Raw genomic sequence first — 26,653 nt, forward strand, 5'->3', positions numbered from 1 at the left:
GGGTAGAATAATGGATTTACCATTAAAATCGTAAAACACGGTGGAGGATCCATCATGTTCTGGGGTTGTATGACTGCAAAAGGTGTCGGCAAAATCCATGTTATACGTTGAATCATGGATGCTGCGAATTATATTGATATCCTGAAGGCAACTGTTCAGCATAGTGTTGAACGATTGGGCATAGCGAATGACGTTGCGTTCTACCAGGACAATGATCCAATCCAGCCTGGATGACAAGCATGTGGTTGATATATAATTGCACATCAGTACTAGCAACTCCTCCACAGTCACCAGACCATAATATAATCGAGCATGTTTGGTATCGATAGAAAAAAAAAGTTGATGGATTTTTTTCAATTTACAACGATTACGATTTCAGCGTGAAAATCAAGCGCAGCAGCGTGCTGATGCCTATGCCGGTATCATGGACCTAGCTAGTGTCGAGCACGTGGTCAACGACTTGCAGCAGCCCATAGCACCACCAACAACGCTGGATCGAGCAGGCACCATCGTTCGTTGGCAGTGACCGCTACATGCGCGCGCAATACCAGGATGCGATGGCAATCGTTCGGGCGATGGGCAAACCGAATCTGTTCATCACGATTACATGCAATCCGTCATGGGTAGAAATAACACAGGCATTACTACCCCGCCAACAAGCTGCGGATCGACCGGACTTGACTACCCGTGTGTTTCGAGAAAAACTAAAGGCGATTCTGGCAGATCTGTCCGCAGGAGCGCTAGTGCTTCAGAAACGGGGTCTGCCACATGCACACTGTCTGCTGATTCTTGGAGACAGCGACAAACCGCGATCTGCAGCGGACTACGACAAAGTGGTTTCAGCGGAAATACCAGATTCGGTTAATGCAGAACTGCATGAAACTATCCGGAAATGTATGATGCATGGCCCGTGTGGACCATCACATCCTTAGGCACCCTGCATGAAGGATGGTGTCTGTTCGAAACATTTCCCGAAAGCATTCTGCGAGCACACACGACGTAAGGAAAATGGTTATCCGCTGTATCGTCGCCGTAACAACGGGCGTACCGTGAAGCTCGATGTTCGGCGTAACCATGGCGTTGAACTAGATAACCGCTACGTTGTCCCGTACAATCCGTGGCTGGTTAGTAAATACAACTGTCATATCAATTTTGAGGTGTGCACGGACGGTGACCAGCGTGAAATATTAGTATAAATTTGTCTACAAAGGACACGACCGTGTGGCAGTCTCACCGGACGGGATGGTGGACGAAATTCAGCGGTACATCGATGCACGGTACATTTCTGCGTCTGAGAGTTGCTGGCGGATTATGCGATTCGAGTTACAGGCCAGGTTGGAAGGGTGAACTTCCATTTGTCGCAGGCTCTTACGGGACACGGATTCTTCCGAGAGTACCTGTTCCTTAAGGGGTTCACCCTATCCCCGGACTGCACCCATTGCGTAGGCGTAGTAGAGAACGTGGAGCACGTGCTGTTTTCCTGCCCGCGGTTCGCAGATGTACGGCAACGACTCCTTACTGACCAACAGGACCTCGTACTCACTGCCGAAACGCTGGTGAGCCACCTTCTCAGTAGTCGCCGAAACTGGGACAGAGCAAACGAGGCAGTACACAGCATCACCAGGGAGCTGCAGCGCTCCTGGCGAGCGGAGCAACAGCACCGATCAACGGCAGCAGCAGCGGAAACGAGAGCGGATGCTGCGGCAGCAGAAGCGAGGCGAGTGAGAAACAGGCTGCGTCGACCGGGCGGATACTCGCGCCGTCGCCCGGCACTCACCGCCAGACTCAACGCCATGACGCCCGTGGACAGATCAAACTGGCTTCGGGAGTTGCGCAACATCCGTGAGCGAATCCGTCGCCTGAGGAACAGGACTGTCCAGCGAGCTACGCACCACGCGCTCGAGCGCAGGAACGACGCAATGCTGAGGCGACACGAGGCTACGAACCAGCAGGAACTGCAAGACGCACAGCGAGACCTCGTAGCAGCGGAAGCAGAGCTCGAAGAAATCCGAAGGGACCAACGGAGACTGTCACCAGGCCAGGTCACATACAGTCGTACAGCTGCCAATCCATGGCAACACCACACAATGCTCACGCGGTTCTTCGATCTGGCGGCCCACGACGATTATGCCAGGACGCTTACTTGCCAAGATCTCCCGCTTTACTACCGATACGCAGTACCGCAAGCAGCACAACGACTTCCTTGGCAGCGTGGTTCAGGCAAACACTGGATACGCCGTGTACGTAGTGGTGCAAGCGTGATCGGTCGAATGGTTTCTTGCTCGATGGCGCTGATCGAGCGGTACTGTATGCGCCTACTGCTGTGTTACCGCAAAGGACCAACGTGGTTTCAGGACCGGGCCGTTTGACCTAGTACTATGTTACAAACATTGCTTAGCAGTAAATTAGTAACAAAACAGCAATAGGAAGAAATTTGAGCAGAAATGTCCAATAAAGTTAGAAAAAAACTGTTATCAAGCATCAACAAACGGTCATAAAATATAACAAAAACAACATTAAACATCAAAAACTTCTGAAAATAGTTCAACAAACCACGTATTAAACCTGAAAAGCAAGTGTCCAACTTTACGTTTAGCTGGCAAAATTATGACTTTTTGAACTTTTTCGATCATTGCGCTGCTTGGTAACCGATTTTTATTCTCTCTTTTTGCACATGCTTCGTAGAAAGATAAACAAAGAAGATGTGATAAGCGACATTCATTGTTATCAATTCAAAGTACCCTAAAATTGATCGCAAAGTCAGACCAGTCAATGACAATGACAAAACATTGTTTTATGATATTAAGTTTGTTATTATTGTTTCTGGCAGGTTCTGTTCACGGACGAGACAAAAATTTATCATTACGGATCTGAAGGCCGCCGCTACGTGTGAAGAAAACAAGGGGTAGAATAATGGATTTACCATTAAAATCGTAAAACACGGTGGAGGATCCATCATGTTCTGGGGTTGTATGACTGCAAAAGGTGTCGGCAAAATCCATGTTATACGTTGAATCATGGATGCTGCGAATTATATTGATATCCTGAAGGCAACTGTTCAGCATAGTGTTGAACGATTGGGCATAGCGAATGACGTTGCGTTCTACCAGGACAATGATCCAATCCAGCCTGGATGACAAGCATGTGGTTGATATATAATTGCACATCAGTACTAGCAACTCCTCCACAGTCACCAGACCATAATATAATCGAGCATGTTTGGTATCGATAGAAAAAAAAAGTTGATGGATTTTTTTCAATTTACAACGATTACGATTTCAGCGTGAAAATCAAGCGCAGCAGCGTGCTGATGCCTATGCCGGTATCATGGACCTAGCTAGTGTCGAGCACGTGGTCAACGACTTGCAGCAGCCCATAGCACCACCAACAACGCTGGATCGAGCAGGCACCATCGTTCGTTGGCAGTGACCGCTACATGCGCGCGCAATACCAGGATGCGATGGCAATCGTTCGGGCGATGGCCAAACCGAATCTGTTCATCACGATTACATGCAATCCGTCATGGGTAGAAATAACACAGGCATTACTACCCCGCCAACAAGCTGCGGATCGACCGGACTTGACTACCCGTGTGTTTCGAGAAAAACTAAAGGCGATTCTGGCAGATCTGTCCGCAGGAGCGCTAGTGCTTCAGAAACGGGGTCTGCCACATGCACACTGTCTGCTGATTCTTGGAGACAGCGACAAACCGCGATCTGCAGCGGACTACGACAAAGTGGTTTCAGCGGAAATACCAGATTCGGTTAATGCAGAACTGCATGAAACTATCCGGAAATGTATGATGCATGGCCCGTGTGGACCATCACATCCTTAGGCACCCTGCATGAAGGATGGTGTCTGTTCGAAACATTTCCCGAAAGCATTCTGCGAGCACACACGACGTAAGGAAAATGGTTATCCGCTGTATCGTCGCCGTAACAACGGGCGTACCGTGAAGCTCGATGCTCGGCGTAACCATGGCGTTGAACTAGATAACCGCTACGTTGTCCCGTACAATCCGTGGCTGGTTAGTAAATACAACTGTCATATCAATTTTGAGGTGTGCACGGACGGTGACCAGCGTGAAATATTAGTATAAATTTGTCTACAAAGGACACGACCGTGTGGCAGTCTCACCGGACGGGATGGTGGACGAAATTCAGCGGTACATCGATGCACGGTACATTTCTGCGTCTGAGAGTTGCTGGCGGATTATGCGATTCGAGTTACAGGCCAGGTTGGAAGGGTGAACTTCCATTTGTCGCAGGCTCTTACGGGACACGGATTCTTCCGAGAGTACCTGTTCCTTAAGGGGTTCACCCTATCCCCGGACTGCACCCATTGCGTAGGCGTAGTAGAGAACGTGGAGCACGTGCTGTTTTCCTGCCCGCGGTTCGCAGATGTACGGCAACGACTCCTTACTGACCAACAGGACCTCGTACTCACTGCCGAAACGCTGGTGAGCCACCTTCTCAGTAGTCGCCGAAACTGGGACAGAGCAAACGAGGCAGTACACAGCATCACCAGGGAGCTGCAGCGCTCCTGGCGAGCGGAGCAACAGCACCGATCAACGGCAGCAGCAGCGGAAACGAGAGCGGATGCTGCGGCAGCAGAAGCGAGGCGAGTGAGAAACAGGCTGCGTCGACCGGGCGGATACTCGCGCCGTCGCCCGGCACTCACCGCCAGACTCAACGCCATGACGCCCGTGGACAGATCAAACTGGCTTCGGGAGTTGCGCAACATCCGTGAGCGAATCCGTCGCCTGAGGAACAGGACTGTCCAGCGAGCTACGCACCACGCGCTCGAGCGCAGGAACGACGCAATGCTGAGGCGACACGAGGCTACGAACCAGCAGGAACTGCAAGACGCACAGCGAGACCTCGTAGCAGCGGAAGCAGAGCTCGAAGAAATCCGAAGGGACCAACGGAGACTGTCACCAGGCCAGGTCACATACAGTCGTACAGCTGCCAATCCATGGCAACACCACACAATGCTCACGCGGTTCTTCGATCTGGCGGCCCACGACGATTATGCCAGGACGCTTACTTGCCAAGATCTCCCGCTTTACTACCGATACGCAGTACCGCAAGCAGCACAACGACTTCCTTGGCAGCGTGGTTCAGGCAAACACTGGATACGCCGTGTACGTAGTGGTGCAAGCGTGATCGGTCGAATGGTTTCTTGCTCGATGGCGCTGATCGAGCGGTACTGTATGCGCCTACTGCTGTGTTACCGCAAAGGACCAACGTGGTTTCAGGACCGGGCCGTTTTACCTAGTACTATGTTACAAACATTGCTTAGCAGTAAATTAGTAACAAAACAGCAATAGGAAGAAATTTGAGCAGAAATGTCCAATAAAGTTAGAAAAAAACTGTTATCAAGCATCAACAAACGGTCATAAAATATAACAAAAACAACATTAAACATCAAAAACTTCTGAAAATAGTTCAACAAACCACGTATTAAACCTGAAAAGCAAGTGTCCAACTTTACGTTTAGCTGGCAAAATTATGACTTTTTGAACTTTTTCGATCATTGCGCTGCTTGGTAACCGATTTTTATTCTCTCTTTTTGCACATGCTTCGTAGAAAGATAAACAAAGAAGATGTGATAAGCGACATTCATTGTTATCAATTCAAAGTACCCTAAAATTGATCGCAAAGTCAGACAAGTCAATGACAATGACAAAACATTGTTTTATGATATTAAGTTTGTTATTATTGTTTCTGGCAGGTTCTGTTCACGGACGAGACAAAAATTTATCATTACGGATCTGAAGGCCGCCGCTACGTGTGAAGAAAACAAGGGGTAGAATAATGGATTTACCATTAAAATCGTAAAACACGGTGGAGGATCCATCATGTTCTGGGGTTGTATGACTGCAAAAGGTGTCGGCAAAATCCATGTTATACGTTGAATCATGGATGCTGCGAATTATATTGATATCCTGAAGGCAACTGTTCAGCATAGTGTTGAACGATTGGGCATAGCGAATGACGTTGCGTTCTACCAGGACAATGATCCAATCCAGCCTGGATGACAAGCATGTGGTTGATATATAATTGCACATCAGTACTAGCAACTCCTCCACAGTCACCAGACCATAATATAATCGAGCATGTTTGGTATCGATAGAAAAAAAAAGTTGATGGATTTTTTTCAATTTACAACGATTACGATTTCAGCGTGAAAATCAAGCGCAGCAGCGTGCTGATGCCTATGCCGGTATCATGGACCTAGCTAGTGTCGAGCACGTGGTCAACGACTTGCAGCAGCCCATAGCACCACCAACAACGCTGGATCGAGCAGGCACCATCGTTCGTTGGCAGTGACCGCTACATGCGCGCGCAATACCAGGATGCGATGGCAATCGTTCGGGCGATGGGCAAACCGAATCTGTTCATCACGATTACATGCAATCCGTCATGGGTAGAAATAACACAGGCATTACTACCCCGCCAACAAGCTGCGGATCGACCGGACTTGACTACCCGTGTGTTTCGAGAAAAACTAAAGGCGATTCTGGCAGATCTGTCCGCAGGAGCGCTAGTGCTTCAGAAACGGGGTCTGCCACATGCACACTGTCTGCTGATTCTTGGAGACAGCGACAAACCGCGATCTGCAGCGGACTACGACAAAGTGGTTTCAGCGGAAATACCAGATTCGGTTAATGCAGAACTGCATGAAACTATCCGGAAATGTATGATGCATGGCCCGTGTGGACCATCACATCCTTAGGCACCCTGCATGAAGGATGGTGTCTGTTCGAAACATTTCCCGAAAGCATTCTGCGAGCACACACGACGTAAGGAAAATGGTTATCCGCTGTATCGTCGCCGTAACAACGGGCGTACCGTGAAGCTCGATGCTCGGCGTAACCATGGCGTTGAACTAGATAACCGCTACGTTGTCCCGTACAATCCGTGGCTGGTTAGTAAATACAACTGTCATATCAATTTTGAGGTGTGCACGGACGGTGACCAGCGTGAAATATTAGTATAAATTTGTCTACAAAGGACACGACCGTGTGGCAGTCTCACCGGACGGGATGGTGGACGAAATTCAGCGGTACATCGATGCACGGTACATTTCTGCGTCTGAGAGTTGCTGGCGGATTATGCGATTCGAGTTACAGGCCAGGTTGGAAAGGTGAACTTCCATTTGTCGCAGGCTCTTACGGGACACGGATTCTTCCGAGAGTACCTGTTCCTTAAGGGGTTCACCCTATCCCCGGACTGCACCCATTGCGTAGGCGTAGTAGAGAACGTGGAGCACGTGCTGTTTTCCTGCCCGCGGTTCGCAGATGTACGGCAACGACTCCTTACTGACCAACAGGACCTCGTACTCACTGCCGAAACGCTGGTGAGCCACCTTCTCAGTAGTCGCCGAAACTGGGACAGAGCAAACGAGGCAGTACACAGCATCACCAGGGAGCTGCAGCGCTCCTGGCGAGCGGAGCAACAGCACCGATCAACGGCAGCAGCAGCGGAAACGAGAGCGGATGCTGCGGCAGCAGAAGCGAGGCGAGTGAGAAACAGGCTGCGTCGACCGGGCGGATACTCGCGCCGTCGCCCGGCACTCACCGCCAGACTCAACGCCATGACGCCCGTGGACAGATCAAACTGGCTTCGGGAGTTGCGCAACATCCGTGAGCGAATCCGTCGCCTGAGGAACAGGACTGTCCAGCGAGCTACGCACCACGCGCTCGAGCGCAGGAACGACGCAATGCTGAGGCGACACGAGGCTACGAACCAGCAGGAACTGCAAGACGCACAGCGAGACCTCGTAGCAGCGGAAGCAGAGCTCGAAGAAATCCGAAGGGACCAACGGAGACTGTCACCAGGCCAGGTCACATACAGTCGTACAGCTGCCAATCCATGGCAACACCACACAATGCTCACGCGGTTCTTCGATCTGGCGGCCCACGACGATTATGCCAGGACGCTTACTTGCCAAGATCTCCCGCTTTACTACCGATACGCAGTACCGCAAGCAGCACAACGACTTCCTTGGCAGCGTGGTTCAGGCAAACACTGGATACGCCGTGTACGTAGTGGTGCAAGCGTGATCGGTCGAATGGTTTCTTGCTCGATGGCGCTGATCGAGCGGTACTGTATGCGCCTACTGCTGTGTTACCGCAAAGGACCAACGTGGTTTCAGGACCGGGCCGTTTTACCTAGTACTATATTACAAACATTGCTTAGCAGTAAATTAGTAACAAAACAGCAATAGGAAGAAATTTGAGCAGAAATGTCCAATAAAGTTAGAAAAAAACTGTTATCAAGCATCAACAAACGGTCATAAAATATAACAAAAACAACATTAAACATCAAAAACTTCTGAAAATAGTTCAACAAACCACGTATTAAACCTGAAAAGCAAGTGTCCAACTTTACGTTTAGCTGGCAAAATTATGACTTTTTGAACTTTTTCGATCATTGCGCTGCTTGGTAACCGATTTTTATTCTCTCTTTTTGCACATGCTTCGTAGAAAGATAAACAAAGAAGATGTGATAAGCGACATTCATTGTTATCAATTCAAAGTACCCTAAAATTGATCGCAAAGTCAGACAAGTCAATGACAATGACAAAACATTGTTTTATGATATTAAGTTTGTTATTATTGTTTCTGGCAGGTTCTGTTCACGGACGAGACAAAAATTTATCATTACGGATCTGAAGGCCGCCGCTACGTGTGAAGAAAACAAGGGGTAGAATAATGGATTTACCATTAAAATCGTAAAACACGGTGGAGGATCCATCATGTTCTGGGGTTGTATGACTGCAAAAGGTGTCGGCAAAATCCATGTTATACGTTGAATCATGGATGCTGCGAATTATATTGATATCCTGAAGGCAACTGTTCAGCATAGTGTTGAACGATTGGGCATAGCGAATGACGTTGCGTTCTACCAGGACAATGATCCAATCCAGCCTGGATGACAAGCATGTGGTTGATATATAATTGCACATCAGTACTAGCAACTCCTCCACAGTCACCAGACCATAATATAATCGAGCATGTTTGGTATCGATAGAAAAAAAAAGTTGATGGATTTTTTTCAATTTACAACGATTACGATTTCAGCGTGAAAATCAAGCGCAGCAGCGTGCTGATGCCTATGCCGGTATCATGGACCTAGCTAGTGTCGAGCACGTGGTCAACGACTTGCAGCAGCCCATAGCACCACCAACAACGCTGGATCGAGCAGGCACCATCGTTCGTTGGCAGTGACCGCTACATGCGCGCGCAATACCAGGATGCGATGGCAATCGTTCGGGCGATGGGCAAACCGAATCTGTTCATCACGATTACATGCAATCCGTCATGGGTAGAAATAACACAGGCATTACTACCCCGCCAACAAGCTGCGGATCGACCGGACTTGACTACCCGTGTGTTTCGAGAAAAACTAAAGGCGATTCTGGCAGATCTGTCCGCAGGAGCGCTAGTGCTTCAGAAACGGGGTCTGCCACATGCACACTGTCTGCTGATTCTTGGAGACAGCGACAAACCGCGATCTGCAGCGGACTACGACAAAGTGGTTTCAGCGGAAATACCAGATTCGGTTAATGCAGAACTGCATGAAACTATCCGGAAATGTATGATGCATGGCCCGTGTGGACCATCACATCCTTAGGCACCCTGCATGAAGGATGGTGTCTGTTCGAAACATTTCCCGAAAGCATTCTGCGAGCACACACGACGTAAGGAAAATGGTTATCCGCTGTATCGTCGCCGTAACAACGGGCGTACCGTGAAGCTCGATGCTCGGCGTAACCATGGCGTTGAACTAGATAACCGCTACGTTGTCCCGTACAATCCGTGGCTGGTTAGTAAATACAACTGTCATATCAATTTTGAGGTGTGCACGGACGGTGACCAGCGTGAAATATTAGTATAAATTTGTCTACAAAGGACACGACCGTGTGGCAGTCTCACCGGACGGGATGGTGGACGAAATTCAGCGGTACATCGATGCACGGTACATTTCTGCGTCTGAGAGTTGCTGGCGGATTATGCGATTCGAGTTACAGGCCAGGTTGGAAGGGTGAACTTCCATTTGTCGCAGGCTCTTACGGGACACGGATTCTTCCGAGAGTACCTGTTCCTTAAGGGGTTCACCCTATCCCCGGACTGCACCCATTGCGTAGGCGTAGTAGAGAACGTGGAGCACGTGCTGTTTTCCTGCCCGCGGTTCGCAGATGTACGGCAACGACTCCTTACTGACCAACAGGACCTCGTACTCACTGCCGAAACGCTGGTGAGCCACCTTCTCAGTAGTCGCCGAAACTGGGACAGAGCAAACGAGGCAGTACACAGCATCACCAGGGAGCTGCAGCGCTCCTGGCGAGCGGAGCAACAGCACCGATCAACGGCAGCAGCAGCGGAAACGAGAGCGGATGCTGCGGCAGCAGAAGCGAGGCGAGTGAGAAACAGGCTGCGTCGACCGGGCGGATACTCGCGCCGTCGCCCGGCACTCACCGCCAGACTCAACGCCATGACGCCCGTGGACAGATCAAACTGGCTTCGGGAGTTGCGCAACATCCGTGAGCGAATCCGTCGCCTGAGGAACAGGACTGTCCAGCGAGCTACGCACCACGCGCTCGAGCGCAGGAACGACGCAATGCTGAGGCGACACGAGGCTACGAACCAGCAGGAACTGCAAGACGCACAGCGAGACCTCGTAGCAGCGGAAGCAGAGCTCGAAGAAATCCGAAGGGACCAACGGAGACTGTCACCAGGCCAGGTCACATACAGTCGTACAGCTGCCAATCCATGGCAACACCACACAATGCTCACGCGGTTCTTCGATCTGGCGGCCCACGACGATTATGCCAGGACGCTTACTTGCCAAGATCTCCCGCTTTACTACCGATACGCAGTACCGCAAGCAGCACAACGACTTCCTTGGCAGCGTGGTTCAGGCAAACACTGGATACGCCGTGTACGTAGTGGTGCAAGCGTGATCGGTCGAATGGTTTCTTGCTCGATGGCGCTGATCGAGCGGTACTGTATGCGCCTACTGCTGTGTTACCGCAAAGGACCAACGTGGTTTCAGGACCGGGCCGTTTTACCTAGTACTATGTTACAAACATTGCTTAGCAGTAAATTAGTAACAAAACAGCAATAGGAAGAAATTTGAGCAGAAATGTCCAATAAAGTTAGAAAAAAACTGTTATCAAGCATCAACAAACGGTCATAAAATATAACAAAAACAACATTAAACATCAAAAACTTCTGAAAATAGTTCAGCAAACCACGTATTAAACCTGAAAAGCAAGTGTCCAACTTTACGTTTAGCTGGCAAAATTATGACTTTTTGAACTTTTTCGATCATTGCGCTGCTTGGTAACCGATTTTTATTCTCTCTTTTTGCACATGCTTCGTAGAAAGATAAACAAAGAAGATGTGATAAGCGACATTCATTGTTATCAATTCAAAGTACCCTAAAATTGATCGCAAAGTCAGACAAGTCAATGACAATGACAAAACATTGTTTTATGATATTAAGTTTGTTATTATTGTTTCTGGCAGGTTCTGTTCACGGACGAGACAAAAATTTATCATTACGGATCTGAAGGCCGCCGCTACGTGTGAAGAAAACAAGGGGTAGAATAATGGATTTACCATTAAAATCGTAAAACACGGTGGAGGATCCATCATGTTCTGGGGTTGTATGACTGCAAAAGGTGTCGGCAAAATCCATGTTATACGTTGAATCATGGATGCTGCGAATTATATTGATATCCTGAAGGCAACTGTTCAGCATAGTGTTGAACGATTGGGCATAGCGAATGACGTTGCGTTCTACCAGGACAATGATCCAATCCAGCCTGGATGACAAGCATGTGGTTGATATATAATTGCACATCAGTACTAGCAACTCCTCCACAGTCACCAGACCATAATATAATCGAGCATGTTTGGTATCGATAGAAAAAAAAAGTTGATGGATTTTTTTCAATTTACAACGATTACGATTTCAGCGTGAAAATCAAGCGCAGCAGCGTGCTGATGCCTATGCCGGTATCATGGACCTAGCTAGTGTCGAGCACGTGGTCAACGACTTGCAGCAGCCCATAGCACCACCAACAACGCTGGATCGAGCAGGCACCATCGTTCGTTGGCAGTGACCGCTACATGCGCGCGCAATACCAGGATGCGATGGCAATCGTTCGGGCGATGGGCAAACCGAATCTGTTCATCACGATTACATGCAATCCGTCATGGGTAGAAATAACACAGGCATTACTACCCCGCCAACAAGCTGCGGATCGACCGGACTTGACTACCCGTGTGTTTCGAGAAAAACTAAAGGCGATTCTGGCAGATCTGTCCGCAGGAGCGCTAGTGCTTCAGAAACGGGGTCTGCCACATGCACACTGTCTGCTGATTCTTGGAGACAGCGACAAACCGCGATCTGCAGCGGACTACGACAAAGTGGTTTCAGCGGAAATACCAGATTCGGTTAATGCAGAACTGCATGAAACTATCCGGAAATGTATGATGCATGGCCCGTGTGGACCATCACATCCTTAGGCACCCTGCATGAAGGATGGTGTCTGTTCGAAACATTTCCCGAAAGCATTCTGCGAGCACACACGACGTAAGGAAAATGGTTATCCGCTGTATCGTCGCCGTAACAACGGGCGTACCGTGAAGCTCGATGCTCGGCGTAACCATGGCGTTGAACTAGATAACCGCTACGTTGTCCCGTACAATCCGTGGCTGGTTAGTAAATACAACTGTCATATCAATTTTGAGGTGTGCACGGACGGTGACCAGCGTGAAATATTAGTATAAATTTGTCTACAAAGGACACGACCGTGTGGCAGTCTCACCGGACGGGATGGTGGACGAAATTCAGCGGTACATCGATGCACGGTACATTTCTGCGTCTGAGAGTTGCTGGCGGATTATGCGATTCGAGTTACAGGCCAGGTTGGAAGGGTGAACTTCCATTTGTCGCAGGCTCTTACGGGACACGGATTCTTCCGAGAGTACCTGTTCCTTAAGGGGTTCACCCTATCCCCGGACTGCACCCATTGCGTAGGCGTAGTAGAGAACGTGGAGCACGTGCTGTTTTCCTGCCCGCGGTTCGCAGATGTACGGCAACGACTCCTTACTGACCAACAGGACCTCGTACTCACTGCCGAAACGCTGGTGAGCCACCTTCTCAGTAGTCGCCGAAACTGGGACAGAGCAAACGAGGCAGTACACAGCATCACCAGGGAGCTGCAGCGCTCCTGGCGAGCGGAGCAACAGCACCGATCAACGGCAGCAGCAGCGGAAACGAGAGCGGATGCTGCGGCAGCAGAAGCGAGGCGAGTGAGAAACAGGCTGCGTCGACCGGGCGGATACTCGCGCCGTCGCCCGGCACTCACCGCCAGACTCAACGCCATGACGCCCGTGGACAGATCAAACTGGCTTCGGTAGTTGCGCAACATCCGTGAGCGAATCCGTCGCCTGAGGAACAGGACTGTCCAGCGAGCTACGCACCACGCGCTCGAGCGCAGGAACGACGCAATGCTGAGGCGACACGAGGCTACGAACCAGCAGGAACTGCAAGACGCACAGCGAGACCTCGTAGCAGCGGAAGCAGAGCTCGAAGAAATCCGAAGGGACCAACGGAGACTGTCACCAGGCCAGGTCACATACAGTCGTACAGCTGCCAATCCATGGCAACACCACACAATGCTCACGCGGTTCTTCGATCTGGCGGCCCACGACGATTATGCCAGGACGCTTACTTGCCAAGATCTCCCGCTTTACTACCGATACGCAGTACCGCAAGCAGCACAACGACTTCCTTGGCAGCGTGGTTCAGGCAAACACTGGATACGCCGTGTACGTAGTGGTGCAAGCGTGATCGGTCGAATGGTTTCTTGCTCGATGGCGCTGATCGAGCGGTACTGTATGCGCCTACTGCTGTGTTACCGCAAAGGACCAACGTGGTTTCAGGACCGGGCCGTTTTACCCAGTACTATGTTACAAACATTGCTTAGCAGTAAATTAGTAACAAAACAGCAATAGGAAGAAATTTGAGCAGAAATGTCCAATAAAGTTAGAAAAAAACTGTTATCAAGCATCAACAAACGGTCATAAAATATAACAAAAACAACATTAAACATCAAAAACTTCTGAAAATAGTTCAACAAACCACGTATTAAACCTGAAAAGCAAGTGTCCAACTTTACGTTTAGCTGGCAAAATTATGACTTTTTGAACTTTTTCGATCATTGCGCTGCTTGGTAACCGATTTTTATTCTCTCTTTTTGCACATGCTTCGTAGAAAGATAAACAAAGAAGATGTGATAAGCGACATTCATTGTTATCAATTCAAAGTACCCTAAAATTGATCGCAAAGTCAGACAAGTCAATGACAATGACAAAACATTGTTTTATGATATTAAGTTTGTTATTATTGTTTCTGGCAGGTTCTGTTCACGGACGAGACAAAAATTTATCATTACGGATCTGAAGGCCGCCGCTACGTGTGAAGAAAACAAGGGGTAGAATAATGGATTTACCATTAAAATCGTAAAACACGGTGGAGGATCCATCATGTTCTGGGGTTGTATGACTGCAAAAGGTGTCGGCAAAATCCATGTTATACGTTGAATCATGGATGCTGCGAATTATATTGATATCCTGAAGGCAACTGTTCAGCATAGTGTTGAACGATTGGGCATAGCGAATGACGTTGCGTTCTACCAGGACAATGATCCAATCCAGCCTGGATGACAAGCATGTGGTTGATATATAATTGCACATCAGTACTAGCAACTCCTCCACAGTCACCAGACCATAATATAATCGAGCATGTTTGGTATCGATAGAAAAAAAAAGTTGATGGATTTTTTTCAATTTACAACGATTACGATTTCAGCGTGAAAATCAAGCGCAGCAGCGTGCTGATGCCTATGCCGGTATCATGGACCTAGCTAGTGTCGAGCACGTGGTCAACGACTTGCAGCAGCCCATAGCACCACCAACAACGCTGGATCGAGCAGGCACCATCGTTCGTTGGCAGTGACCGCTACATGCGCGCGCAATACCAGGATGCGATGGCAATCGTTCGGGCGATGGGCAAACCGAATCTGTTCATCACGATTACATGCAATCCGTCATGGGTAGAAATAACACAGGCATTACTACCCCGCCAACAAGCTGCGGATCGACCGGACTTGACTACCCGTGTGTTTCGAGAAAAACTAAAGGCGATTCTGGCAGATCTGTCCGCAGGAGCGCTAGTGCTTCAGAAACGGGGTCTGCCACATGCACACTGTCTGCTGATTCTTGGAGACAGCGACAAACCGCGATCTGCAGCGGACTACGACAAAGTGGTTTCAGCGGAAATACCAGATTCGGTTAATGCAGAACTGCATGAAACTATCCGGAAATGTATGATGCATGGCCCGTGTGGACCATCACATCCTTAGGCACCCTGCATGAAGGATGGTGTCTGTTCGAAACATTTCCCGAAAGCATTCTGCGAGCACACACGACGTAAGGAAAATGGTTATCCGCTGTATCGTCGCCGTAACAACGGGCGTACCGTGAAGCTCGATGCTCGGCGTAACCATGGCGTTGAACTAGATAACCGCTACGTTGTCCCGTACAATCCGTGGCTGGTTAGTAAATACAACTGTCATATCAATTTTGAGGTGTGCACGGACGGTGACCAGCGTGAAATATTAGTATAAATTTGTCTACAAAGGACACGACCGTGTGGCAGTCTCACCGGACGGGATGGTGGACGAAATTCAGCGGTACATCGATGCACGGTACATTTCTGCGTCTGAGAGTTGCTGGCGGATTATGCGATTCGAGTTACAGGCCAGGTTGGAAGGGTGAACTTCCATTTGTCGCAGGCTCTTACGGGACACGGATTCTTCCGAGAGTACCTGTTCCTTAAGGGGTTCACCCTATCCCCGGACTGCACCCATTGCGTAGGCGTAGTAGAGAACGTGGAGCACGTGCTGTTTTCCTGCCCGCGGTTCGCAGATGTACGGCAACGACTCCTTACTGACCAACAGGACCTCGTACTCACTGCCGAAACGCTGGTGAGCCACCTTCTCAGTAGTCGCCGAAACTGGGACAGAGCAAACGAGGCAGTACACAGCATCACCAGGGAGCTGCAGCGCTCCTGGCGAGCGGAGCAACAGCACCGATCAACGGCAGCAGCAGCGGAAACGAGAGCGGATGCTGCGGCAGCAGAAGCGAGGCGAGTGAGAAACAGGCTGCGTCGACCGGGCGGATACTCGCGCCGTCGCCCGGCACTCACCGCCAGACTCAACGCCATGACGCCCGTGGACAGATCAAACTGGCTTCGGGAGTTGCGCAACATCCGTGAGCGAATCCGTCGCCTGAGGAACAGGACTGTCCAGCGAGCTACGCACCACGCGCTCGAGCGCAGGAACGACGCAATGCTGAGGCGACACGAGGCTACGAACCAGCAGGAACTGCAAGACGCACAGCGAGACCTCGTAGCAGCGGAAGCAGAGCTCGAAGAAATCCGAAGGGACCAACGGAGACTGTCACCAGGCCAGGTCACATACAGTCGTACAGCTGCCAATCCATGGCAACACCACACAATGCTCACGCGGTTCTTCGATCTGGCGGCCCACGACGATTATGCCAGGACGCTTACTTGCCAAGATCTCCCGCTTTACTACCGATACGCAGTACCGCAAGCAGCACAACGACTTCCTTGGCAGCGTGGTTCAGGCAAACACTGGATACGCCGTGTACGTAGTGGTGCAAGCGTGATCGGTCGAATGGTTTCTTGCTCGATGGCGCTGATCGAGCGGTACTGTATGCGCCTACTGCTGTGTTACCGCAAAGGACCAACGTGGTTTCAGGACCGGGCCGTTTTACCTAGTACTATGTTACAAACATTGCTTAGCAGTAAATTAGTAACAAAACAGCAATAGGAAGAAATTTGAGCAGAAATGTCCAATAAAGTTAGAAAAAAACTGTTATCAAGCATCAACAAACGGTCATAAAATATAACAAAAACAACATTAAACATCAAAAACTTCTGAAAATAGTTCAACAAACCACGTATTAAACCTGAAAAGCAAGTGTCCAACTTTACGTTTAGCTGGCAAAATTATGACTTTTTGAACTTTTTCGATCATTGCGCTGCTTGGTAACCGATTTTTATTCTCTCTTTTTGCACATGCTTCGTAGAAAGATAAACAAAGAAGATGTGATAAGCGACATTCATTGTTATCAATTCAAAGTACCCTAAAATTGATCGCAAAGTCAGACAAGTCAATGACAATGACAAAACATTGTTTTATGATATTAAGTTTGTTATTATTGTTTCTGGCAGGTTCTGTTCACGGACGAGACAAAAATTTATCATTACGGATCTGAAGGCCGCCGCTACGTGTGAAGAAAACAAGGGGTAGAATAATGGATTTACCATTAAAATCGTAAAACACGGTGGAGGATCCATCATGTTCTGGGGTTGTATGACTGCAAAAGGTGTCGGCAAAATCCATGTTATACGTTGAATCATGGATGCTGCGAATTATATTGATATCCTGAAGGCAACTGTTCAGCATAGTGTTGAACGATTGGGCATAGCGAATGACGTTGCGTTCTACCAGGACAATGATCCAATCCAGCCTGGATGACAAGCATGTGGTTGATATATAATTGCACATCAGTACTAGCAACTCCTCCACAGTCACCAGACCATAATATAATCGAGCATGTTTGGTATCGATAGAAAAAAAAAGTTGATGGATTTTTTCCAATTTACAACGATTACGATTTCAGCGTGAAAATCAAGCGCAGCAGCGTGCTGATGCCTATGCCGGTATCATGGACCTAGCTAGTGTCGAGCACGTGGTCAACGACTTGCAGAAGCCCATAGCACCACCAACAACGCTGGATCGAGCAGGCACCATCGTTCGTTGGCAGTGACCGCTACATGCGCGCGCAATACCAGGATGCGATGGCAATCGTTCGGGCGATGGGCAAACCGAATCTGTTCATCACGATTACATGCAATCCGTCATGGGTAGAAATAACACAGGCATTACTACCCCGCCAACAAGCTGCGGATCGACCGGACTTGACTACCCGTGTGTTTCGAGAAAAACTAAAGGCGATTCTGGCAGATCTGTCCGCAGGAGCGCTAGTGCTTCAGAAACGGGGTCTGCCACATGCACACTGTCTGCTGATTCTTGGAGACAGCGACAAACCGCGATCTGCAGCGGACTACGACAAAGTGGTTTCAGCGGAAATACCAGATTCGGTTAATGCAGAACTGCATGAAACTATCCGGAAATGTATGATGCATGGCCCGTGTGGACCATCACATCCTTAGGCACCCTGCATGAAGGATGGTGTCTGTTCGAAACATTTCCCGAAAGCATTCTGCGAGCACACACGACGTAAGGAAAATGGTTATCCGCTGTATCGTCGCCGTAACAACGGGCGTACCGTGAAGCTCGATGCTCGGCGTAACCATGGCGTTGAACTAGATAACCGCTACGTTGTCCCGTACAATCCGTGGCTGGTTAGTAAATACAACTGTCATATCAATTTTGAGGTGTGCACGGACGGTGACCAGCGTGAAATATTAGTATAAATTTGTCTACAAAGGACACGACCGTGTGGCAGTCTCACCGGACGGGATGGTGGACGAAATTCAGCGGTACATCGATGCACGGTACATTTCTGCGTCTGAGAGTTGCTGGCGGATTATGCGATTCGAGTTACAGGCCAGGTTGGAAGGGTGAACTTCCATTTGTCGCAGGCTCTTACGGGACACGGATTCTTCCGAGAGTACCTGTTCCTTAAGGGGTTCACCCTATCCCCGGACTGCACCCATTGCGTAGGCGTAGTAGAGAACGTGGAGCACGTGCTGTTTTCCTGCCCGCGGTTCGCAGATGTACGGCAACGACTCCTTACTGACCAACAGGACCTCGTACTCACTGCCGAAACGCTGGTGAGCCACCTTCTCAGTAGTCGCCGAAACTGGGACAGAGCAAACGAGGCAGTACACAGCATCACCAGGGAGCTGCAGCGCTCCTGGCGAGCGGAGCAACAGCACCGATCAACGGCAGCAGCAGCGGAAACGAGAGCGGATGCTGCGGCAGCAGAAGCGAGGCGAGTGAGAAACAGGCTGCGTCGACCGGGCGGATACTCGCGCCGTCGCCCGGCACTCACCGCCAGACTCAACGCCATGACGCCCGTGGACAGATCAAACTGGCTTCGGTAGTTGCGCAACATCCGTGAGCGAATCCGTCGCCTGAGGAACAGGACTGTCCAGCGAGCTACGCACCACGCGCTCGAGCGCAGGAACGACGCAATGCTGAGGCGACACGAGGCTACGAACCAGCAGGAACTGCAAGACGCACAGCGAGACCTCGTAGCAGCGGAAGCAGAGCTCGAAGAAATCCGAAGGGACCAACGGAGACTGTCACCAGGCCAGGTCACATACAGTCGTACAGCTGCCAATCCATGGCAACACCACACAATGCTCACGCGGTTCTTCGATCTGGCGGCCCACGACGATTATGCCAGGACGCTTACTTGCCAAGATCTCCCGCTTTACTACCGATACGCAGTACCGCAAGCAGCACAACGACTTCCTTGGCAGCGTGGTTCAGGCAAACACTGGATACGCCGTGTACGTAGTGGTGCAAGCGTGATCGGTCGAATGGTTTCTTGCTCGATGGCGCTGATCGAGCGGTACTGTATGCGCCTACTGCTGTGTTACCGCAAAGGACCAACGTGGTTTCAGGACCGGGCCGTTTTACCCAGTACTATGTTACAAACATTGCTTAGCAGTAAATTAGTAACAAAACAGCAATAGGAAGAAATTTGAGCAGAAATGTCCAATAAAGTTAGAAAAAAACTGTTATCAAGCATCAACAAACGGTCATAAAATATAACAAAAACAACATTAAACATCAAAAACTTCTGAAAATAGTTCAACAAACCACGTATTAAACCTGAAAAGCAAGTGTCCAACTTTACGTTTAGCTGGCAAAATTATGACTTTTTGAACTTTTTCGATCATTGCGCTGCTTGGTAACCGATTTTTATTCTCTCTTTTTGCACATGCTTCGTAGAAAGATAAACAAAGAAGATGTGATAAGCGACATTCATTGTTATCAATTCAAAGTACCCTAAAATTGATCGCAAAGTCAGACAAGTCAATGACAATGACAAAACATTGTTTTATGATATTAAGTTTGTTATTATTGTTTCTGGCAGGTTCTGTTCACGGACGAGACAAAAATTTATCATTACGGATCTGAAGGCCGCCGCTACGTGTGAAGAAAACAAGGGGTAGAATAATGGATTTACCATTAAAATCGTAAAACACGGTGGAGGATCCATCATGTTCTGGGGTTGTATGACTGCAAAAGGTGTCGGCAAAATCCATGTTATACGTTGAATCATGGATGCTGCGAATTATATTGATATCCTGAAGGCAACTGTTCAGCATAGTGTTGAACGATTGGGCATAGCGAATGACGTTGCGTTCTACCAGGACAATGATCCAATCCAGCCTGGATGACAAGCATGTGGTTGATATATAATTGCACATCAGTACTAGCAACTCCTCCACAGTCACCAGACCATAATATAATCGAGCATGTTTGGTATCGATAGAAAAAAAAAGTTGATGGATTTTTTTCAATTTACAACGATTACGATTTCAGCGTGAAAATCAAGCGCAGCAGCGTGCTGATGCCTATGCCGGTATCATGGACCTAGCTAGTGTCGAGCACGTGGTCAACGACTTGCAGCAGCCCATAGCACCACCAACAACGCTGGATCGAGCAGGCACCATCGTTCGTTGGCAGTGACCGCTACATGCGCGCGCAATACCAGGATGCGATGGCAATCGTTCGGGCGATGGGCAAACCGAATCTGTTCATCACGATTACATGCAATCCGTCATGGGTAGAAATAACACAGGCATTACTACCCCGCCAACAAGCTGCGGATCGACCGGACTTGACTACCCGTGTGTTTCGAGAAAAACTAAAGGCGATTCTGGCAGATCTGTCCGCAGGAGCGCTAGTGCTTCAGAAACGGGGTCTGCCACATGCACACTGTCTGCTGATTCTTGGAGACAGCGACAAACCGCGATCTGCAGCGGACTACGACAAAGTGGTTTCAGCGGAAATACCAGATTCGGTTAATGCAGAACTGCATGAAACTATCCGGAAATGTATGATGCATGGCCCGTGTGGACCATCACATCCTTAGGCACCCTGCATGAAGGATGGTGTCTGTTCGAAACATTTCCCGAAAGCATTCTGCGAGCACACACGACGTAAGGAAAATGGTTATCCGCTGTATCGTCGCCGTAACAACGGGCGTACCGTGAAGCTCGATGCTCGGCGTAACCATGGCGTTGAACTAGATAACCGCTACGTTGTCCCGTACAATCCGTGGCTGGTTAGTAAATACAACTGTCATATCAATTTTGAGGTGTGCACGGACGGTGACCAGCGTGAAATATTAGTATAAATTTGTCTACAAAGGACACGACCGTGTGGCAGTCTCACCGGACGGGATGGTGGACGAAATTCAGCGGTACATCGATGCACGGTACATTTCTGCGTCTGAGAGTTGCTGGCGGATTATGCGATTCGAGTTACAGGCCAGGTTGGAAGGGTGAACTTCCATTTGTCGCAGGCTCTTACGGGACACGGATTCTTCCGAGAGTACCTGTTCCTTAAGGGGTTCACCCTATCCCCGGACTGCACCCATTGCGTAGGCGTAGTAGAGAACGTGGAGCACGTGCTGTTTTCCTGCCCGCGGTTCGCAGATGTACGGCAACGACTCCTTACTGACCAACAGGACCTCGTACTCACTGCCGAAACGCTGGTGAGCCACCTTCTCAGTAGTCGCCGAAACTGGGACAGAGCAAACGAGGCAGTACACAGCATCACCAGGGAGCTGCAGCGCTCCTGGCGAGCGGAGCAACAGCACCGATCAACGGCAGCAGCAGCGGAAACGAGAGCGGATGCTGCGGCAGCAGAAGCGAGGCGAGTGAGAAACAGGCTGCGTCGACCGGGCGGATACTCGCGCCGTCGCCCGGCACTCACCGCCAGACTCAACGCCATGACGCCCGTGGACAGATCAAACTGGCTTCGGGAGTTGCGCAACATCCGTGAGCGAATCCGTCGCCTGAGGAACAGGACTGTCCAGCGAGCTACGCACCACGCGCTCGAGCGCAGGAACGACGCAATGCTGAGGCGACACGAGGCTACGAACCAGCAGGAACTGCAAGACGCACAGCGAGACCTCGTAGCAGCGGAAGCAGAGCTCGAAGAAATCCGAAGGGACCAACGGAGACTGTCACCAGGCCAGGTCACATACAGTCGTACAGCTGCCAATCCATGGCAACACCACACAATGCTCACGCGGTTCTTCGATCTGGCGGCCCACGACGATTATGCCAGGACGCTTACTTGCCAAGATCTCCCGCTTTACTACCGATACGCAGTACCGCAAGCAGCACAACGACTTCCTTGGCAGCGTGGTTCAGGCAAACACTGGATACGCCGTGTACGTAGTGGTGCAAGCGTGATCGGTCGAATGGTTTCTTGCTCGATGGCGCTGATCGAGCGGTACTGTATGCGCCTACTGCTGTGTTACCGCAAAGGACCAACGTGGTTTCAGGACCGGGCCGTTTTACCTAGTACTATGTTACAAACATTGCTTAGCAGTAAATTAGTAACAAAACAGCAATAGGAAGAAATTTGAGCAGAAATGTCCAATAAAGTTAGAAAAAAACTGTTATCAAGCATCAACAAACGGTCATAAAATATAACAAAAACAACATTAAACATCAAAAACTTCTGAAAATAGTTCAACAAACCACGTATTAAACCTGAAAAGCAAGTGTCCAACTTTACGTTTAGCTGGCAAAATTATGACTTTTTGAACTTTTTCGATCATTGCGCTGCTTGGTAACCGATTTTTATTCTCTCTTTTTGCACATGCTTCGTAGAAAGATAAACAAAGAAGATGTGATAAGCGACATTCATTGTTATCAATTCAAAGTACCCTAAAATTGATCGCAAAGTCAGACAAGTCAATGACAATGACAAAACATTGTTTTATGATATTAAGTTTGTTATTATTGTTTCTGGCAGGTTCTGTTCACGGACGAGACAAAAATTTATCATTACGGATCTGAAGGCCGCCGCTACGTGTGAAGAAAACAAGGGGTAGAATAATGGATTTACCATTAAAATCGTAAAACACGGTGGAGGATCCATCATGTTCTGGGGTTGTATGACTGCAAAAGGTGTCGGCAAAATCCATGTTATACGTTGAATCATGGATGCTGCGAATTATATTGATATCCTGAAGGCAACTGTTCAGCATAGTGTTGAACGATTGGGCATAGCGAATGACGTTGCGTTCTACCAGGACAATGATCCAATCCAGCCTGGATGACAAGCATGTGGTTGATATATAATTGCACATCAGTACTAGCAACTCCTCCACAGTCACCAGACCATAATATAATCGAGCATGTTTGGTATCGATAGAAAAAAAAAGTTGATGGATTTTTTCCAATTTACAACGATTACGATTTCAGCGTGAAAATCAAGCGCAGCAGCGTGCTGATGCCTATGCCGGTATCATGGACCTAGCTAGTGTCGAGCACGTGGTCAACGACTTGCAGAAGCCCATAGCACCACCAACAACGCTGGATCGAGCAGGCACCATCGTTCGTTGGCAGTGACCGCTACATGCGCGCGCAATACCAGGATGCGATGGCAATCGTTCGGGCGATGGGCAAACCGAATCTGTTCATCACGATTACATGCAATCCGTCATGGGTAGAAATAACACAGGCATTACTACCCCGCCAACAAGCTGCGGATCGACCGGACTTGACTACCCGTGTGTTTCGAGAAAAACTAAAGGCGATTCTGGCAGATCTGTCCGCAGGAGCGCTAGTGCTTCAGAAACGGGGTCTGCCACATGCACACTGTCTGCTGATTCTTGGAGACAGCGACAAACCGCGATCTGCAGCGGACTACGACAAAGTGGTTTCAGCGGAAATACCAGATTCGGTTAATGCAGAACTGCATGAAACTATCCGGAAATGTATGATGCATGGCCCGTGTGGACCATCACATCCTTAGGCACCCTGCATGAAGGATGGTGTCTGTTCGAAACATTTCCCGAAAGCATTCTGCGAGCACACACGACGTAAGGAAAATGGTTATCCGCTGTATCGTCGCCGTAACAACGGGCGTACCGTGAAGCTCGATGCTCGGCGTAACCATGGCGTTGAACTAGATAACCGCTACGTTGTCCCGTACAATCCGTGGCTGGTTAGTAAATACAACTGTCATATCAATTTTGAGGTGTGCACGGACGGTGACCAGCGTGAAATATTAGTATAAATTTGTCTACAAAGGACACGACCGTGTGGCAGTCTCACCGGACGGGATGGTGGACGAAATTCAGCGGTACATCGATGCACGGTACATTTCTGCGTCTGAGAGTTGCTGGCGGATTATGCGATTCGAGTTACAGGCCAGGTTGGAAAGGTGAACTTCCATTTGTCGCAGGCTCTTACGGGACACGGATTCTTCCGAGAGTACCTGTTCCTTAAGGGGTTCACCCTATCCCCGGACTGCACCCATTGCGTAGGCGTAGTAGAGAACGTGGAGCACGTGCTGTTTTCCTGCCCGCGGTTCGCAGATGTACGGCAACGACTCCTTACTGACCAACAGGACCTCGTACTCACTGCCGAAACGCTGGTGAGCCACCTTCTCAGTAGTCGCCGAAACTGGGACAGAGCAAACGAGGCAGTACACAGCATCACCAGGGAGCTGCAGCGCTCCTGGCGAGCGGAGCAACAGCACCGATCAACGGCAGCAGCAGCGGAAACGAGAGCGGATGCTGCGGCAGCAGAAGCGAGGCGAGTGAGAAACAGGCTGCGTCGACCGGGCGGATACTCGCGCCGTCGCCCGGCACTCACCGCCAGACTCAACGCCATGACGCCCGTGGACAGATCAAACTGGCTTCGGGAGTTGCGCAACATCCGTGAGCGAATCCGTCGCCTGAGGAACAGGACTGTCCAGCGAGCTACGCACCACGCGCTCGAGCGCAGGAACGACGCAATGCTGAGGCGACACGAGGCTACGAACCAGCAGGAACTGCAAGACGCACAGCGAGACCTCGTAGCAGCGGAAGCAGAGCTCGAAGAAATCCGAAGGGACCAACGGAGACTGTCACCAGGCCAGGTCACATACAGTCGTACAGCTGCCAATCCATGGCAACACCACACAATGCTCACGCGGTTCTTCGATCTGGCGGCCCACGACGATTATGCCAGGACGCTTACTTGCCAAGATCTCCCGCTTTACTACCGATACGCAGTACCGCAAGCAGCACAACGACTTCCTTGGCAGCGTGGTTCAGGCAAACACTGGATACGCCGTGTACGTAGTGGTGCAAGCGTGATCGGTCGAATGGTTTCTTGCTCGATGGCGCTGATCGAGCGGTACTGTATGCGCCTACTGCTGTGTTACCGCAAAGGACCAACGTGGTTTCAGGACCGGGCCGTTTTACCTAGTACTATGTTACAAACATTGCTTAGCAGTAAATTAGTAACAAAACAGCAATAGGAAGAAATTTGAGCAGAAATGTCCAATAAAGTTAGAAAAAAACTGTTATCAAGCATCAACAAACGGTCATAAAATATAACAAAAACAACATTAAACATCAAAAACTTCTGAAAATAGTTCAACAAACCACGTATTAAACCTGAAAAGCAAGTGTCCAACTTTACGTTTAGCTGGCAAAATTATGACTTTTTGAACTTTTTCGATCATTGCGCTGCTTGGTAACCGATTTTTATTCTCTCTTTTTGCACATGCTTCGTAGAAAGATAAACAAAGAAGATGTGATAAGCGACATTCATTGTTATCAATTCAAAGTACCCTAAAATTGATCGCAAAGTCAGACAAGTCAATGACAATGACAAAACATTGTTTTATGATATTAAGTTTGTTATTATTGTTTCTGGCAGGTTCTGTTCACGGACGAGACAAAAATTTATCATTACGGATCTGAAGGCCGCCGCTACGTGTGAAGAAAACAAGGGGTAGAATAATGGATTTACCATTAAAATCGTAAAACACGGTGGAGGATCCATCATGTTCTGGGGTTGTATGACTGCAAAAGGTGTCGGCAAAATCCATGTTATACGTTGAATCATGGATGCTGCGAATTATATTGATATCCTGAAGGCAACTGTTCAGCATAGTGTTGAACGATTGGGCATAGCGAATGACGTTGCGTTCTACCAGGACAATGATCCAATCCAGCCTGGATGACAAGCATGTGGTTGATATATAATTGCACATCAGTACTAGCAACTCCTCCACAGTCACCAGACCATAATATAATCGAGCATGTTTGGTATCGATAGAAAAAAAAAGTTGATGGATTTTTTCCAATTTACAACGATTACGATTTCAGCGTGAAAATCAAGCGCAGCAGCGTGCTGATGCCTATGCCGGTATCATGGACCTAGCTAGTGTCGAGCACGTGGTCAACGACTTGCAGAAGCCCATAGCACCACCAACAACGCTGGATCGAGCAGGCACCATCGTTCGTTGGCAGTGA

At 49.2% G+C, this 26,653-nt stretch overlaps 9 protein-coding genes across 9 annotated transcripts; all 9 read left to right on the forward strand.

Moving 5' to 3' along the window:
• The first annotated feature begins 557 nt into the window (after positions 1–557).
• Positions 558–3,429, forward strand: LOC131293786 (uncharacterized). The gene is made up of 3 exons (XM_058321844.1): positions 558–860; positions 933–1,124; positions 3,283–3,429. Exons 1-3 carry the CDS (start codon positions 558–560, stop codon positions 3,427–3,429), a joined length of 642 nt encoding a protein of 213 aa, XP_058177827.1.
• A 31-nt stretch (positions 3,430–3,460) lies between these two features.
• On the forward strand, positions 3,461–6,332 carry LOC131293787 (uncharacterized). Its single transcript, XM_058321845.1, has 3 exons — positions 3,461–3,763; positions 3,836–4,027; positions 6,186–6,332. The coding sequence occupies exons 1-3, from the start codon at positions 3,461–3,463 to the stop codon at positions 6,330–6,332; spliced, it is 642 nt and encodes a 213-aa protein (XP_058177828.1).
• Positions 6,333–6,363: 31 nt separating this feature from the next.
• LOC131293788 (uncharacterized) lies at positions 6,364–9,235 on the forward strand. The gene is made up of 3 exons (XM_058321846.1): positions 6,364–6,666; positions 6,739–6,930; positions 9,089–9,235. Exons 1-3 carry the CDS (start codon positions 6,364–6,366, stop codon positions 9,233–9,235), a joined length of 642 nt encoding a protein of 213 aa, XP_058177829.1.
• Positions 9,236–9,266: 31 nt separating this feature from the next.
• Positions 9,267–12,138, forward strand: LOC131293789 (uncharacterized). The gene is made up of 3 exons (XM_058321847.1): positions 9,267–9,569; positions 9,642–9,833; positions 11,992–12,138. Exons 1-3 carry the CDS (start codon positions 9,267–9,269, stop codon positions 12,136–12,138), a joined length of 642 nt encoding a protein of 213 aa, XP_058177830.1.
• Positions 12,139–12,169: 31 nt separating this feature from the next.
• Positions 12,170–15,041, forward strand: LOC131293790 (uncharacterized). The gene is made up of 3 exons (XM_058321848.1): positions 12,170–12,472; positions 12,545–12,736; positions 14,895–15,041. Exons 1-3 carry the CDS (start codon positions 12,170–12,172, stop codon positions 15,039–15,041), a joined length of 642 nt encoding a protein of 213 aa, XP_058177831.1.
• A 31-nt stretch (positions 15,042–15,072) lies between these two features.
• On the forward strand, positions 15,073–17,944 carry LOC131293791 (uncharacterized). The gene is made up of 3 exons (XM_058321849.1): positions 15,073–15,375; positions 15,448–15,639; positions 17,798–17,944. The coding sequence occupies exons 1-3, from the start codon at positions 15,073–15,075 to the stop codon at positions 17,942–17,944; spliced, it is 642 nt and encodes a 213-aa protein (XP_058177832.1).
• Positions 17,945–17,975: 31 nt separating this feature from the next.
• Positions 17,976–20,847, forward strand: LOC131293792 (uncharacterized). Its single transcript, XM_058321850.1, has 3 exons — positions 17,976–18,278; positions 18,351–18,542; positions 20,701–20,847. Exons 1-3 carry the CDS (start codon positions 17,976–17,978, stop codon positions 20,845–20,847), a joined length of 642 nt encoding a protein of 213 aa, XP_058177833.1.
• Positions 20,848–20,878: 31 nt separating this feature from the next.
• Positions 20,879–23,750, forward strand: LOC131293794 (uncharacterized). Its single transcript, XM_058321851.1, has 3 exons — positions 20,879–21,181; positions 21,254–21,445; positions 23,604–23,750. The coding sequence occupies exons 1-3, from the start codon at positions 20,879–20,881 to the stop codon at positions 23,748–23,750; spliced, it is 642 nt and encodes a 213-aa protein (XP_058177834.1).
• Positions 23,751–23,781: 31 nt separating this feature from the next.
• On the forward strand, positions 23,782–26,653 carry LOC131293795 (uncharacterized). Its single transcript, XM_058321852.1, has 3 exons — positions 23,782–24,084; positions 24,157–24,348; positions 26,507–26,653. Exons 1-3 carry the CDS (start codon positions 23,782–23,784, stop codon positions 26,651–26,653), a joined length of 642 nt encoding a protein of 213 aa, XP_058177835.1.

Source organism: Anopheles ziemanni, chromosome 2 (assembly GCF_943734765.1).
Source record: "Anopheles ziemanni chromosome 2, idAnoZiCoDA_A2_x.2, whole genome shotgun sequence".
In the NCBI taxonomy this organism is placed as follows: domain Eukaryota; kingdom Metazoa; phylum Arthropoda; class Insecta; order Diptera; family Culicidae; genus Anopheles; species Anopheles ziemanni.

Bases quoted from the DNA above. Each gene is read 5' to 3' on its own strand.
- LOC131293786 (XM_058321844.1), top strand. From the start codon at position 558: ATGGCAATCGTTCGGGCGATGGGCAAACCGAATCTGTTCATCACGATT. The intron at 861-932 runs GTTAATGCAGAA...TCACATCCTTAG, and splicing joins CAGCGGAAATACCAGATTCG to GCACCCTGCATGAAGGATGG. The intron at 1,125-3,282 runs GTTAGTAAATAC...TTACGATTTCAG, and splicing joins TCCCGTACAATCCGTGGCTG to CGTGAAAATCAAGCGCAGCA.
- LOC131293792 (XM_058321850.1), top strand. From the start codon at position 17,976: ATGGCAATCGTTCGGGCGATGGGCAAACCGAATCTGTTCATCACGATT. The intron at 18,279-18,350 runs GTTAATGCAGAA...TCACATCCTTAG, and splicing joins CAGCGGAAATACCAGATTCG to GCACCCTGCATGAAGGATGG. The intron at 18,543-20,700 runs GTTAGTAAATAC...TTACGATTTCAG, and splicing joins TCCCGTACAATCCGTGGCTG to CGTGAAAATCAAGCGCAGCA.
- LOC131293787 (XM_058321845.1), top strand. From the start codon at position 3,461: ATGGCAATCGTTCGGGCGATGGCCAAACCGAATCTGTTCATCACGATT. The intron at 3,764-3,835 runs GTTAATGCAGAA...TCACATCCTTAG, and splicing joins CAGCGGAAATACCAGATTCG to GCACCCTGCATGAAGGATGG. The intron at 4,028-6,185 runs GTTAGTAAATAC...TTACGATTTCAG, and splicing joins TCCCGTACAATCCGTGGCTG to CGTGAAAATCAAGCGCAGCA.
- LOC131293789 (XM_058321847.1), top strand. From the start codon at position 9,267: ATGGCAATCGTTCGGGCGATGGGCAAACCGAATCTGTTCATCACGATT. The intron at 9,570-9,641 runs GTTAATGCAGAA...TCACATCCTTAG, and splicing joins CAGCGGAAATACCAGATTCG to GCACCCTGCATGAAGGATGG. The intron at 9,834-11,991 runs GTTAGTAAATAC...TTACGATTTCAG, and splicing joins TCCCGTACAATCCGTGGCTG to CGTGAAAATCAAGCGCAGCA.
- LOC131293794 (XM_058321851.1), top strand. From the start codon at position 20,879: ATGGCAATCGTTCGGGCGATGGGCAAACCGAATCTGTTCATCACGATT. The intron at 21,182-21,253 runs GTTAATGCAGAA...TCACATCCTTAG, and splicing joins CAGCGGAAATACCAGATTCG to GCACCCTGCATGAAGGATGG. The intron at 21,446-23,603 runs GTTAGTAAATAC...TTACGATTTCAG, and splicing joins TCCCGTACAATCCGTGGCTG to CGTGAAAATCAAGCGCAGCA.
- LOC131293788 (XM_058321846.1), top strand. From the start codon at position 6,364: ATGGCAATCGTTCGGGCGATGGGCAAACCGAATCTGTTCATCACGATT. The intron at 6,667-6,738 runs GTTAATGCAGAA...TCACATCCTTAG, and splicing joins CAGCGGAAATACCAGATTCG to GCACCCTGCATGAAGGATGG. The intron at 6,931-9,088 runs GTTAGTAAATAC...TTACGATTTCAG, and splicing joins TCCCGTACAATCCGTGGCTG to CGTGAAAATCAAGCGCAGCA.
- LOC131293795 (XM_058321852.1), top strand. From the start codon at position 23,782: ATGGCAATCGTTCGGGCGATGGGCAAACCGAATCTGTTCATCACGATT. The intron at 24,085-24,156 runs GTTAATGCAGAA...TCACATCCTTAG, and splicing joins CAGCGGAAATACCAGATTCG to GCACCCTGCATGAAGGATGG. The intron at 24,349-26,506 runs GTTAGTAAATAC...TTACGATTTCAG, and splicing joins TCCCGTACAATCCGTGGCTG to CGTGAAAATCAAGCGCAGCA.
- LOC131293790 (XM_058321848.1), top strand. From the start codon at position 12,170: ATGGCAATCGTTCGGGCGATGGGCAAACCGAATCTGTTCATCACGATT. The intron at 12,473-12,544 runs GTTAATGCAGAA...TCACATCCTTAG, and splicing joins CAGCGGAAATACCAGATTCG to GCACCCTGCATGAAGGATGG. The intron at 12,737-14,894 runs GTTAGTAAATAC...TTACGATTTCAG, and splicing joins TCCCGTACAATCCGTGGCTG to CGTGAAAATCAAGCGCAGCA.
- LOC131293791 (XM_058321849.1), top strand. From the start codon at position 15,073: ATGGCAATCGTTCGGGCGATGGGCAAACCGAATCTGTTCATCACGATT. The intron at 15,376-15,447 runs GTTAATGCAGAA...TCACATCCTTAG, and splicing joins CAGCGGAAATACCAGATTCG to GCACCCTGCATGAAGGATGG. The intron at 15,640-17,797 runs GTTAGTAAATAC...TTACGATTTCAG, and splicing joins TCCCGTACAATCCGTGGCTG to CGTGAAAATCAAGCGCAGCA.